The sequence below is a fragment of the Lolium rigidum genome, chromosome 4, assembly GCF_022539505.1.
Source record: "Lolium rigidum isolate FL_2022 chromosome 4, APGP_CSIRO_Lrig_0.1, whole genome shotgun sequence".
NCBI classification, from domain to species: Eukaryota; Viridiplantae; Streptophyta; class Magnoliopsida; order Poales; family Poaceae; genus Lolium; species Lolium rigidum.
In genome coordinates, this window is record NC_061511.1 from 258,151,118 (window position 1) to 258,168,257 (window position 17,140).

Sequence of the window (17,140 nt, forward strand, 5' to 3'; positions counted from 1 at the left end):
AGTTTGGAGATAGACTTACTCCAATGTTTAAGATCATATCTCAACCGTTTTAATTTGGCATTCAGATTAGCTGCACGATTCTTTTTATGAGTAGGTTTATTCCAGCTATCAGAAAAAATCTGTTGAAATCTAGGGTGAGCTACCCAAAAAGATTCAAATCTGAATAATTTACTGCCAGGAATTTTGGTTTCAATGGAAATCACACAAGGAGTGTGGTCCGATGTCCATTTAGATCGGCTTGCGGACAGAAATGCGGCCTGTTCCTCACCCTTGTTCTTTTGGATCAAGGGCAAACCCAGTGGCCGGAACCATTTGGTCTGCACAAGGCCTTTTGCCTATTTTGTTTTTCAATTTACCCAATTGGTCAATATATGAATGAAAAAATGCATTACAACCAAATGAACTTAAATAGTTTATAACTAAATAAGCAACATAGTTCACAATGGAATGTAGTTCATAAGCAAATTAAAACAAATTAAATGATAGCATATGACTACTAGCTTCCTACCAGTGCCAAATGGAACATGGAGGAACTAGCAAAACGTTGCTGGCATAGGTTGCGGCTCAACCAATCCCCCCTGAAACTAACACCCATGGTCATGGAGGCTATCATCATGCTCATCCTCAACAAACATGGTGTGCATGATCACACATGGAGTCACCACCTTCCAAGTGTCTCAATGCTCCATCTTCTAGCAGGGTACCGGACAATAGCCTAACGAGACTGGAGCATACCAAATAGCATCGATCTTCCAAGCATCCCAGGAAACCCCTTCCCTTGTTGATTGATAAGATTCGGGTCGTGTCGGAAACATTTGGCTCTCTTAGACAAACATCGCCGAACATCCCAATCATGACTTTGCAAAACTTGAACATCGAGTCAACAAATGCGGTCTCGCTCGTCCGCAAGTACTCATTAACAAGATCACCGGCGCTCGAGAATAGTGAAGAACAACTTTCTTCACATCCGAAAGCGCTCCGAGTAGATTGGATTGGTAGCATGGAAGTAGTATTTGAAAAGTGGATTGTTGCTGGCTTCTCGATTACGCTAGTTATTGCCTCTGCGTGGCCTCGTCGAGCCCCTGAACTGTGGCATCTGCCTCCCGTTGTGTTCATGGACGAGGGCTACCGCGGCCATCATCATTTCAGTATCACCGTCCGAGTCATTTTATCGTCGAACCATGTGTCTCGGACGTTCTTGTAGAAATACTCGATTGAGCTATTGAGATCCATATACGTACAACATGTGGTCATATAACTGTGGCTAGTGAATATCTATGCCGACGCAAATAGCCAATTGGCCGAGTTTTATGCCTCAAACTGGGCATCACAAATGGCCAAATAGGACTTAGCGTCGCTGTTGGTGGGCAGATCCTAAACTACGGACGGTAAGGTCACCTTCTAGGCGGTGGCAATTGTGTGGAAGAACGCCATTAACTGGATTGGCCACTGGCGAGCAACGGCTGAATCGAACATGCGTCGTGGTAGGGTTGTGAGTTGTGACGTAGAAGGAGGGATGCGATTTGGGTTGGGTGGCTTGCGTTCCACCCAGGCGTGGGCTTGGGGAGGACAAGAGGGCGCTGTTAGCGTAGATTGACCGCACCCTCGCATTTCATACCCAAATTTAGACGGTGACCGCTGGATTAGGTTTTTTGAGTCCTATGTTTTGTTTTGTTTTGTTTTGTTGATGGGTGGGGTTGAGGACCCACCTGAGCTCCTGGGTGCGTGGACTTAGCCGGAGACTACTACTTAACACAGTGCAGAGGGCGTAGTATCACTGCAGTTCATCCCACTGAGAAGTTGAGAAGTACACGTACGGCCATGAAGGTCTGCAGCCACCGAGCATAGAGGTCTCGCGCGCACGGTACATACATAGCCCATTCCGAGTTTCAGACCTCGCCCTTTCAGAAAAAGAAGAGTTTCCAACCTCGAGTACCTGATTCTTTACAAAAGTATATCGCTGTCGAGTAGAATAAAATCACCTCGACACTGTGGTATATATTATTCGTCGACCTACAGCGACGTCGTTGGGGGAAAAAACAGGATAGGGAGAAAAGAACACCAAAAGATAGGAAAACACGGGGTCGTCTGGCACTGTCGCTCGCACAGATCTTTTCCCCCGCGGGCCTCGCGTTTGCTCGCTCTTCTCACGCGATTAGCTTCGGAGAATCTCATCTCTTTTTCATCACTCTCGCCTTCTTCCTCTAGCTACAAGATGGGAAACTTTCGGACGTCGAAAAGGGAGGTTGCTACTTGCTGCAACATGATGATAGCTAGAGATTCCACCACGTCTACGTGCGTGAGGCGCTTAACTTAACTACGAGCCATACGCGTGCCTATCGAAAGTTCGCAGGCGAGCGTGGCGGCCTCGCTACCTTCTCTTTAGACTTCAGGTAGCGTCACTACGAGCCGATGACGACATCGTAGCCTCATGGCGCGCACGCCCAGCCAATGGTCGTCACGGTGCCGTGTGTGTCTCAACCGAGACCATACCTGCATACATAGCTTTCACCTTTTGTTTATTCTGATTTTCATATCTTTTATATGAGGACAACTGCGTCAGAGATTACTGGGATCGCAACAACACGCCTTCCAATAACTTCTCCACACAAAATTGTTTATTTGAGACCATACCGGCAATAATCTTCAAATTTATAGCCTTTTGATTTCTTTATACCAGCGTGTACGAGGCATAAGTGTATGCGTGTGGGTGTGTGACGCCTTCTTCCACGGGGATTACTGGGATCGCACCACACGCCTTCCATGAAAGTTCCCATAACTATCATAGTCGTTTCTTTGAGCCTGTGGCGAGAGCACGCACGGGCGCAGGCGGCGAAAGCCTCTAACCACCGAGGATTAACCTAATCGTTCTAGCTAGCACTGAGAGCGAGACTAGACTACTGCCCGCTCTCCTGGATCACTGTGATCTCAAGATTATGCTATCCCCCTATCCTCTTGCAGCAGCATATTTCTTATCGCAAGATTATGCTATCCTCTCTCTAGCAGGGATAGCTAGCTAGCTGTGCGTGATGGGCGAGAAGGCCGGCCGGATGGAGAGGCAATAGTTGTCATTGACTTGTGCAGTCGTGGCCAAATTGGGAGGCTGTCTTCTGCCCAACAATGTCGCTGGGCCAAGTCGAGGCCCTGTCACAGGATGCAAGATTCCCCCTTTTCTTCATGTGTTAGTTTTCTCCAAGGGACCTGATGTGAGAGCTTTTGATGAACCACTAGGCAGGGTGGAGGGATGGTTTGAAGGTGTTGAGGGGAGGCCGAGACACGATGGTCTCACAAAAGATAAATCTTTGTGACGCTTTTTGGACATTGATGCCGTATTTACAATTTAATTTTAATCTTGATTTGTACCATACACTATGAAGCCCTAACAAACATAGCGGAATAACTTTCGCAGAAAAATCGAGAAGTTATAATTTACAAGTAACAAAAAAACCTATTTGTAAAGATATTTGTGCGAAATACCATCTTTTACAGAGCCATTTGGATCCTGAAATCTCAATATTAGTAAAGAACTTAGGCGTTGCGAATTAGATTAGTGCTCAGCCAACTCCATTATCATCGGAATGGTCCGAGTACCAATTTGTATTTTTATTTACCTTTTTGGCTATTTGTACTCCTGTTGATGGTAATTAATAGATTAGTGGATTTTCGCAGAAAAAACTGCATAATCCAGTGGGTCCCATCCCGCCTTATCTACACCCCATCTCTCCTCAGACACACCGTTCTTTCCTACTGCAAAGCTAACTTATACCAAAAATAAATAAATAATGAAAAATTGAAAAAGTCCGTCACCCACCTTGACGGAGTCAAGGCGGCCCGCTGGGCGAGGCGGAGCCGACGACTCCAAACCTAGACCGAGGCGGAGGTAGTGCTGCTGCGGCTAGCTGTGGTGGGCCGAAATCTAGCGAGGAAGAAACCTACCATTGGGGGAGTGCGAGTTGCAGGGTTGCGGACGCCGATCATAAGGGAGGGCTTAGAGGCATGCCCGGGGTGGCAGTTGGACCGCAGAGGAGGGTCTTTGGGCAAGATGGGGTGACGGGGATTCTCGGTAGCACGCCAGTGATAGGTGGGGTGGCCAAAAGGTTTGGCAGATGGTGGTTGCAGGGAAGATGTGGCTCACCGGAAGGTGGAGAGGAGCGGCACTCTCTGAAGGAGGAAAGAGACCATGAAGAAGGGGTTGTGATGATTTTTGTCACTGAGAACTAGTCGATTGGGTGTTAGGCGAACCTTTTGTTTATTCAACCCAACGTTACATCATCCACTAACATAGAAAGCCACACAAATATTGGTTGAGATCTCACCACTTAGCAAGTGTGCTCTGCTACTAGTCAGCAAGCCTATAAGCGGTCAGCGACTCGCTGGTTTCGACATAGTTGAAGGTCCATGTATGCAAGCAGCTTTTGATATCAGCGACCATCGTACCCCGATTCTTCTCGTTGATCTCCAATGAGCCACGCAGCCCAGTGATTTCATGATTGTGCCATAGCTTGTGTCTGTAGAGACATCCGTAGCCGCACACCGAGCCCCATGTGAGTACGTGCCCACTGGCTTCAACAAAGTGCTGACGCGTGAGATGCTGGTGTCCCCTTGGCCTCTATCATGCAAGGTTACGCGACGGGCTAACCTGCAAACGGTACCAACGGTGCAAGAAGTGTGGTTTCCACTTGACCCACACCTCAATGTTGTTGATCGCCGACAGAGTGTCCCGAGAGACATGTCCCAACATCCCGTGCACCACTGTGATGAATGTACCGTCTAGTAGTCCCCTATGATAGGTGGGCGTGACGAAATCGTTGTCGAGGTCGAATGACACAATGTCTCGAGCAACCGTAGCCCAGTATGTGGTGCCGTTGATGTCGACAATCCCAGTGCCAAGGTCACATGTCGTGCATAGGCGAGCTGGACATGAAAGCACGGGCGCACGTGAGTTCGACATGACAGGCACGACATGTGACCTTGGCGCCAGGACTTCTCTCCGAGCGTGTACACCTGCCCCTACCTGCACCGTGTTGAACACCCATTCCTCGCCAAAGCGGCACGGCACGTGCACGACCCTATACCGTCCCGTCGTCGGGTTGTACCCGAAGCTATAAGCCTGGTGCCAGTGGTGGCACTGATCTCCAGCGTCGTGACACGGCGTTGGCAGCGGTCGAGCGGCTCGCTGGTGACCGGGTTGGCTACGGTAATGGTGCCGCCAGTGACCCCGTCGTCGCACAGGCAGACCAGGCCGTTGCAGGTGCCGACGACGCGCATGCCTCTGCAGCGGGCAGGCGTCCTGCCGCTCCACAGCTCCTTCAGGCGCCCCGTTTGGACGTTCACGACGAACGCGGAGCCCTGGTCGGTTACGACCAGCGTCTTGGAGCTGTGCAGAAACGAACGCTTGTCGACGAGCTTGCGCCGAAGCGGAACCGGCGGCGCGCGGGCGTTGGGCGGAAGACGTTGCAGGATCTCGACTAGGATGTCTGTTGGGAACCACCAGCTGGTGCCCCCGTGCGAATCCATTGCTGCAGCACGGCTCGCGAGCGGTGTCGACTTGATCGTGGATCGATCAATAATGGAACATTGGGTGTCAACGGCCGTCAGCTTTGTTGGTATCTCTGCATATTTCTGTGTTGCTCGTTTAGGTTACCTTGGACTCTCTGACTATATATTGTCTTCCCATTAAGCCTACCCTGTTTAGGCGGAATACGTTAGGGTTTTGGATTTGTCGTGGAACCTTTCTTAGGTTGAAACGTCATATACTCGTCTCAAATTTCCTGCGATTCCTGCAGAGGCCTTGATCCATGTGACGGCCGTCCACACCCCTAATCGTCCATCTATCCAGTTGACGCCGCGCTGCAACCCGCAACGATGGATTCGCAGGAGGGCAGCCGCTGGCAATTCCCAACAGACGCCTTCGTCGAGATCCTTCTACGGCTCCCTCCCAACACCCGCCATCGTTTCCGCCTCGTCTCCCGACACTGGCGCAACGTGGTCGACGAGAGCTCGTTCATGTTTCCGCAGTGCCCCAAGACTATCGTCGTCACCGACGGGGGCTCACCGTTTGTGGTCGACGACCGAACAGGGCGCCGAAAGGACCTGTGGAGCAGCGGCACGCCTCCCCGCTGTAGAAGCCTGTGCATCGTCGGCACCAGCAACGGCCTAGTCTGCCTGTGTGACGACGAGGTTCCTGGCGGCGCCATCACCGTGGCCAACCCGGTCACCGGCGAGACCCTCGACGTCCCGCCTCTGCCACTGCCGCCATGGTGCGACGATGCTGACCAAGAACAGTGCCATCATGGACGCTGGCACCACGCGTATAGTTTCGGCTACCTCCCGACAACGAAGCGATACAAGGTAGTGCGAGTGCCGTGCCGCTTCGACGACCAAGACTGCTTCGATGACCAAGACTGTGAGTTCCCTACGCTGCAGGTGTTCACTCTGGGGGAGGAATCATGGCGGGAGGTTGTGATCCCAGCTAGTTTCTCGGGATGCAACCTTGGGCTCGGGATCGTCAACATCAATGGCACGATGTACTGGATAGCGGCCGACGGGCACCTCGTGTCGTTCGACCTCGAGGAAGAGTGTGCCATGCTCGTCCGCCCACAACCGTGGATGTCCAACAAGTGTTTCCTGACGGAGGTGCACGGGAGGCTTGGCGTTGTCGTCCGGGATTTCATCCTGATGGACGAGCACACCGAGGTGTGGGTTATGGACAACCCGCAGTGGAGCCGTTGGTATATATTGCAGGTGACCCCGCCCCGCAAGCGTCCGGGGCAAAGGCGGAGGGGGTACCAACGTCTCACATACCCGCACTTTGTTCAGTATACTGATTATGTACTGACATGGGAGTCGAACTCCGGCCACGTTGGTTTGTACAAACACAAGCCAGGGAAGAATAATGAGATCATTGGTAGGGGTAGCGGTGGTTGGGGTCGTGTTGTGGGGAGGATCGACGACAAAGACCGAGGGATGGTTGTGGCAGATATCGAAGGCTGCTCGGATACTCGGGTCTTTGCTTATGTCGAGACTCGGGAGTCACTGAATGCTTTACACACTTGGTGATAATTGACAGTGGAAACCCCGAGTACTTCCAAGACGAGGTATAGCTAAGGACTAGCTAAGATTGTGAGGTCTCGGGCAATATATATACTCCGTCTATAAATTGATGTCTAAGTCTTGTCTAAATCTAGTTGTATCTAGATCAACGTCTAGATACGTCTAAATTTAAAAAATCTTAGACGCCTATTTATAGACAGAGGTAGAACAGATTTGCATTCTTTGTTAGTGGATGGTGTTGGTGTAATATTGCTTTATAAGTCAATAGAGGCTACCTTAATTTCAAAAGGAAAATAAAAATCGGATTAGCTAAATCTCAGGCGACTGAGATTTTCTTATGTCTCAGTCGACCTGAGAACCATTCGATCTTTCTTTGAGATTCGTGCATACTGTGCAGATGGAAAGAAAAAGAGTCTGATTGCTGTGTGCGCAATCGAACCCAGGACCTGTTGTTTCGCACTGATACAGTGCAACCAGTAGGACAAGACTTCTGTATGCTAAAGAAACACTACGGCAGCTTTATATCGTTTATTTCACCGATTTGGTTCCGACGACATTTGTGGTGACAATGTTTTTTTTTCTTTTTCACTTTTTCTTTGTTTTTTTTTGTCTTCTTTCTTGTTTTTTTCCCAGCAGCGTGTAACTAGCAGCAGCCAATTTTCGATATAAGTTGCACTTTTCTTAAAAAAATATGCAACTAGCAACTAATTTTCGATATGAGTTGTATTTTTCTTAAGAAATATGCAACTAGCAACCTATATTAAATATGAGTTGCACATTTTCTCAAGAAATGTGTAACTAATTTTTTTATACGAGTTGCACTTTTCTCCAGCAATGTGTAACTAGCAACCAATTTTTGATATGAGTTGCACTTTTTCTACGAAACATGCAAATGGTAACCTATATTCGATGCTAGTTGCACTTTTCAAAACAAATGCGCAACTCCATCTAGCTTCCAATATGAGTTGCACTTTTTCTACGAAAATATGCAACTAGCAACCGGTAATTGATACGAGTTACATTTTTCTAAATAAGCATGCAACTAAGATTTTTTTATACGAGTTGCACTTTTATCCAGTAATGCGTAACTATCAAATGATTTTCGATATGAGGTACACTTTTCTTGAGAAATATGCAACTAGCAACCAACATTTTATGTGAGTTGCACTTTCCAAAATGTGTAAAGTGCAACTCTATCCAGTGTTCAATATGAGTCGCACTTTTTTTCAAGAAATGTGCAACTAGCAGCCGAGTTAGTATATGAGTTGCACCTTTCCCCAGCAATATGTAACTAGACACCGGTTGCACTTTTCTTAAGAAATATGCAACTACCATATTATTTTTTGTTTCCATGTTTTTGTCTTTGATTTTTTCTTATTCTTCGATTTTAAATTACTGGACTTTTCAATTAAATTTCTGAAAAGGTCTAAAACACGTTTACCTTTTATTTTAGGTGAAGTACCTGTACTAGGATACATGGAATCCAAAGTCACCTCCGTCTAAATAAAAACACTGTACGACGTCTTGTTGAGCTAGCTAGCCAAACATACATGTGCGTATGCTGTTGTGCATGCCCGACCTGATGCTGATGCTCGCTGCCTAGGGATTCGACTGAGACGTAACGATTTCTCAGTTGACTGCTCCCTAGTCACTCCCAATAAAAATTGTGGCAACATATATACTCGTATAATTTTTTCGATATTGACATGCAATGTTTTCTGAAAAACGACGCCTAAAACACAATATGTCCATTCTAGCCTGTTTGCCGATCCAATGTCAATATTAACAACCAATAATCAGAACCTTAGCTCCGTGTACTGAATCAATGTTACATACAGTTGAGCAATTAATCACTAAGAATTACTTACCGCTGCCTCCTAAAATGGGCTTTAGCTCTGCTGATGAATCTATATATCAATCTAATATCACCCAAAATCAACACCTCTAATCAATACCTTAACATTTCTAATGACAATTGACGGCTTGAAATAAAAGATTTTTGATGTTGTTTTTTTCCGCGAAACAGTTCATTGATGAGATTGTTACTATTCCAGATAACGCAGTTCAGTTCATTTGCAGTACCTAACAAGACTCAAGATTCCATTCCGTAGCAAAGTTTTAATAACAGAAACAAAGTGTTCAGGAAGGGCCGCAGTTCTGTCAGACCTTCAAAGCAGATTCAACTGACTGCAAGACATGAAACTGCAGCTAGATCTTTGCCTACTAGGTGCGATGGGAGGAACTCAGCAGAATCCTGGTGCATCCTGATAATTATACAAATAGTTAATTTGATATGTAGCAGATTCAATTGACTGCAAGACATGAAACTGCAGCTAGATCTTTGCCTGTACTAAACTGTAATTTGGCTCAGTAATGCCTGCACTAAACTCCGCGGTTACTAGGTGCGATGAGAGGAACTCAGTAGAATCCTGGTGCATCCTGATAATTATACAAATAGTTAATTCGATATGTAATAGGCTGGGCTTCTCCTTTGTGAAATAAGTTCTCAAAAAAGTTCCAATCAGTGGGGATTGGGCAGAAGTTCTGTAGAAAAAATGTGCTTGTTTATCCAGGAAATTACAGATATTGTTGGGTTGATGAAAACAACGAGTTTCAGTTTTGCTCCAAAGTCCAAAGGCAGAATGTAACAGAGTGACCCATAGATCACTAAGCCATGTACAGTATCTCACACCGTTTTGGGTATGGTAAGGCTCGTCCTCGCAAGACGCCGAAGATCACCACGAGTGATCACCTCACATCAAGCTGATGTCCTGCTGGAGACAGTCTGCTCCGTCGCATCAAGATGATATCCTGGTCGAGACGGTGCGCGCCGTCAAGCTGACGACGGGTCGCTGCTTGAGGCCGCTCATCATGCTGCTGCTGCTGCCGCCGACGCCACCATGCGACGATGTCCTCCTTGCTTTCATCGGAGACACGAAGGATAACCTGGCCTTTATCGGTGAAACGAGCCTTGTGGCCAGCCTGGACGGCGAGAAGGAGCACCGGCGGCTTTTCCCTGGCGGCGACACATCGACGACGGGCCTTGGATTGGGCAGCAATTTGCTCTGGCTTTTGAGCTTGGACCCCAGAGCGCTGGGCGGCGACTTGACCAGGAACTTGTGCGGCGTCTGCCGGGCCAGGACAGGGGACCGGCTGCTGGAGAACCGCCTCTGTTTCTTCGCCGACGACGGCGAGGCGTACGCGGTGGAGGAGGTGGGGGCGCAGAACGCGGGGTTGGGGAACATCACCGTCTTCTTGGCCCACGGCCGGTTCTTGGGGGACACCCTGTTCGCCGCCACCGACGACGGCCGGCCGAGAGGCGAGGCGGGCTTGAACTGAATCCGGGACCGGACGCGCCCGCGCGACGGCGGCGTGCCGGCCTCGGCTCGCGCCGTGCCGCCGCCCCGCTGGCTCTGCTTCTCCTTGGCGCGGCGCGCTCGGAGCGGCGTCTGCTCCGCGGTCGCGTTTTTGGTCCTCGCGACGGGGTTCGGGGTCTTGGGTGGGTCGGCGACCGCCACGATGTCCCGCGCGAACTGGCTGGCCTGGACGATCTCCAGCACCGTCTCGCCCAGGAGCATCGCCGGCAACGACATCCGCCGCCACGGGGCCGCCGCGCCCTCGGCGCCGCCGAACTTGCCTTTGGGGGATCTGGTCTTCGCGGGCGTTGCCCTCATCCTGCCAAGACATACTCTGCCGGTCAGCGGAATTCGTTCGATGGAATCATCGCCGTTCGGATCGGACGGGAGGGGGAGAGAGGGAGAGGCTTGCCTGACAGTCTCCTGCTTGCAGCGGATGCTGGTGCGGAGGTAGCCGCGTGTGCTGCGCGGGCTGAGGCTGACCCCGGAGACGACCTTGGCGCCGCCGGCCACCGTGTACTGCAGCTCCTGGAGCCGAGCCATGCACCGGTCCATCTGCGCGCGCGCACCCAATCAATCAATCAATCAAAACCAGTAAACAAGATACAATCTTTCCCCAAAACCTGATCGGATCGAGATCCTGGTATCTCATACGTACCTTCTTGAGCGTCTCCCTGACGAGGGCGGGGTTGAGCGCGGCAGCAGCGGCGATGGCGGCCGCCGTCTGCCTGTCGGCCTTGGCGTTGGGGCTCCTGGCGACCATGGTCGTCGTGCACCGTGGCGGTGGGCGAGCCTGACGATGATGATGAGCAGAGCGGAGCAGAGCAGGTGCGGGTTTGAAGAGACGGGCGGCTGGTACTACGGCTGAGCCTAACGGTCGCCCCAAGCTCAACGGCTACTTCCTGTCTCTCGGGGCACGGACTTTTCTTTCTAGAGCGGCACAGCTGGTGTCGTAAATAAGAGCATCCCCACTCGTTGGCGCTCCCCACGCCCAAATCCGGCGAAATTTTCGTCCGGATTGGAGAAAGATTTGGCGTGGGGAGTAGTAGTTTCCCAGCCGCGTGCCCAGGCGAAGTCGACGATGCGAATTTAAAAAACGGAAACTTGACAAACTACGGCTAAAAACGGGTGAATATAGACTAAATTTAATGATATTTATTACATTACGGGAGGAGTTCATACATAGAGGCCGAATTCGACTATATTTCGAATTCGGCTAGGGAAATGCTAACGCTAATTTTAAAACACGGCGCTCTACATGCCGAAATGGCGGTAGAACACCGTGTAGTCGCCGCCGTCGTCGTTGGCCTTCGGGCTGCGCGGCACAGGCTGCTGCTCGCCCTGGCCGGCGTCTCCCCGCCCGGGGACGGCTTGTACCGGTCGTCGTCGGAGGACTCGAGGTCGACGACGGGGACAGCGGCCGCCGGATGGAGGTGTCGCGGGACGGCGGTACCGCGCGACATCGTCGTTGGCGGTTGGAGCGGCGCGGGCGGCGAGTTGGCGTGCGGCGGCCGGGTCCGGCCGGCCGCCGGCTGCTGCTCCGCCTCCTGGCGCTCCCGGTCGCGCCTCGCCCGGTCCGGTGCGGCGTCGTCCGCGCGCTTCTCCTCCTCCATGTCGTGCGGCGGCACGGCGATCGCCTCCGCCATCGCGGCGTCCTCCGCGCGCTTCGCCTCCTCCTCGGCGAGCGGCTTGCGGCGGCCTCTTTCTTCGTCTTCTTCCGGCCGCTCGCGGCGCGGAAGGCTGACTCGCGGATGACGAGGGCGCCGGCTGCTGCGCCCTCCGGTCGCCGGCGTAGACGCCGGCTCCTTCTTGACGCGCACCGGCATCGAAGGCGACGTCGCCTCCTCCCTCTTCACCGGCGCCAAGGATGACCTTGACGCCGATCCGAAGACGACGAGGCGGCGGCCATGCGCCGTGGCTGCCCGGAGCGCTTCCCCGACGGCGGCTCGCCGATGCCCTCGATGCCGATGGAGGGGGCATCGTGAGCACCGGGAAGTTGCCGCCCTCGATGTGCGCGAGGACGTTCGCCGGCGTCCTTTCGGCGCGCTCCACCACCGACGGCGGCCCACGGCGTTGTTGCGCGCGAGCGGAGGCGGCGGGCCGTCGTAGGCCGCCGGCTCCCGCTCCCACCGCCGGAGGAAGTAGGAGTTCCACGCCGTGTAGTTGTCGGGGTGGTGGCGTGGCTCGGCGCGCTCCTCGTCGGTCATCGTCATCCTCGCCTCCTCGATGGCGACGTCGAGGGCATGGCCCCGCGGCGGCGGCGGGATTGGAACGCCGCCGGCACTTAGCCGCCCGGCCGCCTCCGGGAGGCCTCGTGTCCGGCGGGCGAGGGTACCCCGCCTGGTGGAGGAGGTGCCCCTCCCACGCGTGGAGCGACCGGCGGGGAAGCCGTTGTTGGCTGCACCGTCGTCGTCGTAGAACGCCATCTTGGGAGTAGAGGGAGAGTGGAGGGAGAGTGGAGCACGGGGTACGCCGGCGGTGATCGGACCGGCGTATATAGGCGTGGGCTGGCGCGGGGATTAAATGCCGCGTGGAATGCGACGCGTCCGCGGCGGCCGGCCGGCGGCGGCCTTTAGTGCGCGCGGAAGACGATGCGTGCGCGGAAGACGACGACATTAACTCGCCGCGTGGCCGGCGAATGCGGACCGGCGGCGGGCTTTTACAGCGCGCGGAAGACGATGCGATGAGGACGACGATCGGTTTCTCTCGCCGACAAGTTGGGGCCACCGGATGCGCGGGAAGTTGCCTCGCCGTTTCGCGCGCTTTCGTTTCGTCCGGAGTCCCGAGCGCTCCCGGGGGCCGGGGATGGCGTGGGATCGCCGGATGGATTTAGGCCCAAATCCGGACGAAAACGAGGAACCGGGGGCGCGACTGGGCCGAATTACGCCGTCCGGATGGAAAAAACGCTCGCCGGGGGCCTATTCGGGGGGACGAGTGGAGATGCTCTAACCCTATCGGGACCACCGAGTCAGATTGTATACTACGCAAATTTTGCCATGTGATGGGAATTAATACCTGGCCAGCTAATTGTGAGCATTTCAAATACAAAAAGGCAGTGAAATACTCGTATCCTAATGGTTGGTATTTCGGTCAGGCCAAGGATTGACTCTGAGTTTCAAATAGAAAATTCGGGGTAATGGTTCTTAAAGAGGACCACGCCAGACATGCACAAATTAAGCCAAGTTTTATCATCGTGTTATTACTTCATTCCCCTCTAGACACTTCTGGATCGACGGCTGAGATCTCATCTGCTACTCCCTTCGTCCATAAGTAGATGACTAAAAATACATCTAGATTTAGATAAATTTTAAACATCTATTTATGGACAGACGTAGTACTACTGTTATCACCAGAATTTGACCAAGTCAGAGGTGGGCCGCGACTAAGATGGACTTGAAGATATATGTATAGAAGAAATACGTGAATCGGCCTTACATGCAAAGTTTGGGCTAGTTTGCCCTTGTATCTGTAACATATTAGATTACGTGTCGGTTAGGAGTTAAAGTTTTACCCGTGCACGGTTTAGTGCACGCCCACATTAGAAAGTCCACTGGACTATAAATATGTATCTAGGGTTTATGGAATAAACAACAACCAACGTTCAACACAAACAAATCTCGGCGCATCGCCAACTCCTTCGTCTCGAGGGTTTCTCCGGTAAGCACCATGCTGCCTAGATCGCATCTTGCGATCTAGGCAGCACAAGCCTACCCACGTTGTTCATGCGTTGCTCGTACTGAAGCCTTTTTGATGGCGAGCAACGTAGTTATCTTAGATGTGTTAGGGTTAGCATTGTTCTTCGAATTACATGCTTTCGTTATGCAACCCTTGCACATCTAGCCGCCCTTACACCTGTCCCAGGTGTAGGGGCGGCACCCCGCTTGATCATAGTTTAGTAGATCTGATCCGTTACGGTTGCTCCTTGTTCATCAAGGATTAGTTTAACATCCGCAATAGTTAGGCCTTACAAAGGGTTGGAGGATCCAGCGGCGTGTAGGGTGACGTTTGCTAGCCCTAGAAAGGATGTTCCGGGGATCAACCTCGTGTTGGTTTTTAGGCCCTGTCTAGGATCGACTTACGGTCACCGTGCGCGAGCGCGAGGCCCAATCGTGAGTAGGATGATCCGATTATGCGGTGAAAACCCTAAATCGTCGTAGATCTCATTAGCTTTATCTTGATCAAGCAGGACCACCATATATTCGGACACCTCGTTCGAATCATGGGTGGATCGGCTCTTTGAGCCGATTCACGAGATAACTCGAGAGCCGATCGAGGCTCGTATTTAATGTTTACGTGTATGCCATGCAGGAAACTAAGCGAGGCATCATCCACACCTTCCGACCAGGTATAGGTCAGGTGGCACGCCCTTGCGATAGCATCGGACGTGTGACCAGGAGGCTTTGCGGGCCGTCGCTCTGAGGGACTGGGGCCAGCCGCCGCCCTAGTTGTTCCCGGCTCTACTGTGTTGCCCGTCTCTGCCCGCCAGGGGGTTTCTGACGTCAACACATTCTAGCACGCCCGGTGGGACCACAACCTTCGACGTCCACCACATCACCATCTGCATCCGAGATGGCGGAAGGTACTCCGGTCAAGTACGAGGATCTGCCTGATGAGCTCAAGAAGAAACATGACGAGATCAAGGCAACCCTCGAAGCCGAACTCATCGGCTCCTTTGAGAAGACCCGTTCGCACGGTAACGAGCTCAATGAAAACGCACGTCTGTTACCTGGCGACAACATGGTGGATCTCAGCCGCTCCATATGCAAGCCAGAGTTCCCCTTTGGTGTCAACATGGCAGGGCTTGTAAGCCGCCATGGCAAAGACGAAGCAGAAAGCAGCCACTCCCGTGGCAAGGACAAAAAGGAGGCCGATCCACGCGACCGGCCCCAAGATGATGATAGACGGTACCTGACAGAGGAGGAAGTGAGAAGCGTGCGGTATCAACGTCCACTCTCCGAGCATCTCCTCAACAAATATGAGCAGCAGTACGACTGACGTCGGCGCTACGACGTAGATGATGAGAGAAGTTGTCGGTCTGGCGCAGAGGACAGGAGGTACCGTCAGCATGATAGAAACAACGACGGGTACAATCGTCACGCAGAAGGAAGGTCAAGGGGGCAGGATGACATGGATAGGCATTGGGACCTGTCCTTTCTTCAAACATTGCTGGGACTCAGGAATGAGCCGATTGCCAACAATCGAGAACTGCCCAGAGTGCAAACAAAGGAAGAAGGATGCAGCTAACGTGTCCGTGTTCACGCGTCTAGGGCCTCTCCCGCCTCGGAACAGGTATGCTGAGTCCGCTCGGGTGAAAGAACTCGAGGAATTAGAGGATGATGATGAAGAAGACAAATATCATCGGCCCAGGTGGTGCCCTGATGGGCTCAGCCGCTCCCAGAAGCGAAGGGTTCAGCGTCTGCGTGGGTTGGAAGAAGCTGAAAGATTGTACCTGCACACGTTGAGGAAGACACGGCCTGATCTGGCCGCCAAAATTCAGCGGGCCCTGGACGAAGAAGGACGGCCACAAAGGAAAGAGTGGCGCCCCAAGCAGAGGAAAGCCGATGATGATACATCGGCTGGCACAAACATGGTCTTCATTCTTCCAGCGGAGTTTAGCGCTCCAAGATTCTATGAAGCACCTGTGGCACAATTGGACTGCGGCCCACGGCCGGTCATCTTTGAGAAGCCGAAAGAAAGAAGTTACAGGCATCTGAAGGCCCTGTACTTGCGAGGTTACATCAATGGGCAGCCTGTCAACAAGATGTTGGTAGACACCGGGGCGGCAGTTAACATTATGCCATACTCCCTGCTACGTCGGTTGGGACGCTCCAGCTCGGATCTGATCAAGACCAATGTAACACTGAGCGATTTCAACGGCCAAGCATCTGACGCACAAGGGGTTCTGAATGTGGATCTGACCGTAGGAAGGAAAACTGTCCCTACGACGTTCTTTATTGTCGACAAGCAAGAGTACCTACGCTGTCCTACTAGGGAGAGATTGGATCCACGCCAAGCTGTTGCATTCCATCCACGATGCACCAATGCCTAATACAGTGGGATGGAGATGAAGTAGAAGTCGTCCACGCAGATGATTCGGTCGAGGTTTCAACATCCGGCATGGACGTTTGGGAGACATCAGGCCAAGAGCCGCTCTCGAGCATCAATTTGGACGACTGCGAGCGCATCGACGTGACAAAGAACGGGGTTAGGCTAGTTTTATCCACCGGCCTGACCGTGTAACAAAGCAAACGTCGATGGACGAACGTGGCGAGGCTAATCCTTGTGATCGGCCCCAAAAATTTATGGAGGAACATTACAAAACCTTCACCAAGCAAGCAACGTGGAGGCCGGTTCCAGCAATCGGCCAAAATTATCCTCACCATCCATTCTGCCTGGGTTCAACATGTAATCCAACAGAGCCGATACATCAATTCTCTTGACAGAATCGGCTCGGGGGGGGCACCCAGGTGGATAAGACACGAGGATATGCAGTAGAAGTGTCTCATCCTTTGGTGATGAGTATTAAAGTATGGGGACCGATGCATAAATCGGCCGTAAAAATTCGAAATTTTTTGAGCACAGCCGATGCAGCAGACATCGACTTAAGGATAATCAGAGGGTCAATAGAGCACGAAGAGAGACTCTAATAAAAGAACTCCTCAATGGAGTGGTTTAAGGGCTCGGACCCTCTCTTCAAGAAACAATGCCAAGAGCAACCTGGACGTGCAGAT

At 52.0% G+C, this 17,140-nt stretch overlaps 1 protein-coding gene across 2 annotated transcripts; it reads right to left on the minus strand.

Moving 5' to 3' along the window:
• Positions 1 to 9,851: 9,851 nt before the first annotated feature.
• LOC124706717 (microtubule-binding protein TANGLED1-like) lies at positions 9,852 to 11,172 on the minus strand. 2 transcript variants are annotated; one of them, XM_047238387.1, is made up of 3 exons: positions 11,068 to 11,172; positions 10,822 to 10,964; positions 9,852 to 10,728 (listed from the first exon to the last, which is right to left on the minus strand). In XM_047238387.1, exons 1-3 carry the CDS (start codon positions 11,170 to 11,172, stop codon positions 9,852 to 9,854), a joined length of 1,125 nt encoding a protein of 374 aa, XP_047094343.1. The 2 variants fall into 2 exon arrangements, with proteins under 2 accessions (XP_047094343.1, XP_047094341.1); XM_047238385.1 differs by having other exon boundaries at positions 9,852 to 10,964.
• Between the last annotated feature and the right edge of the window lie 5,968 nt (positions 11,173 to 17,140).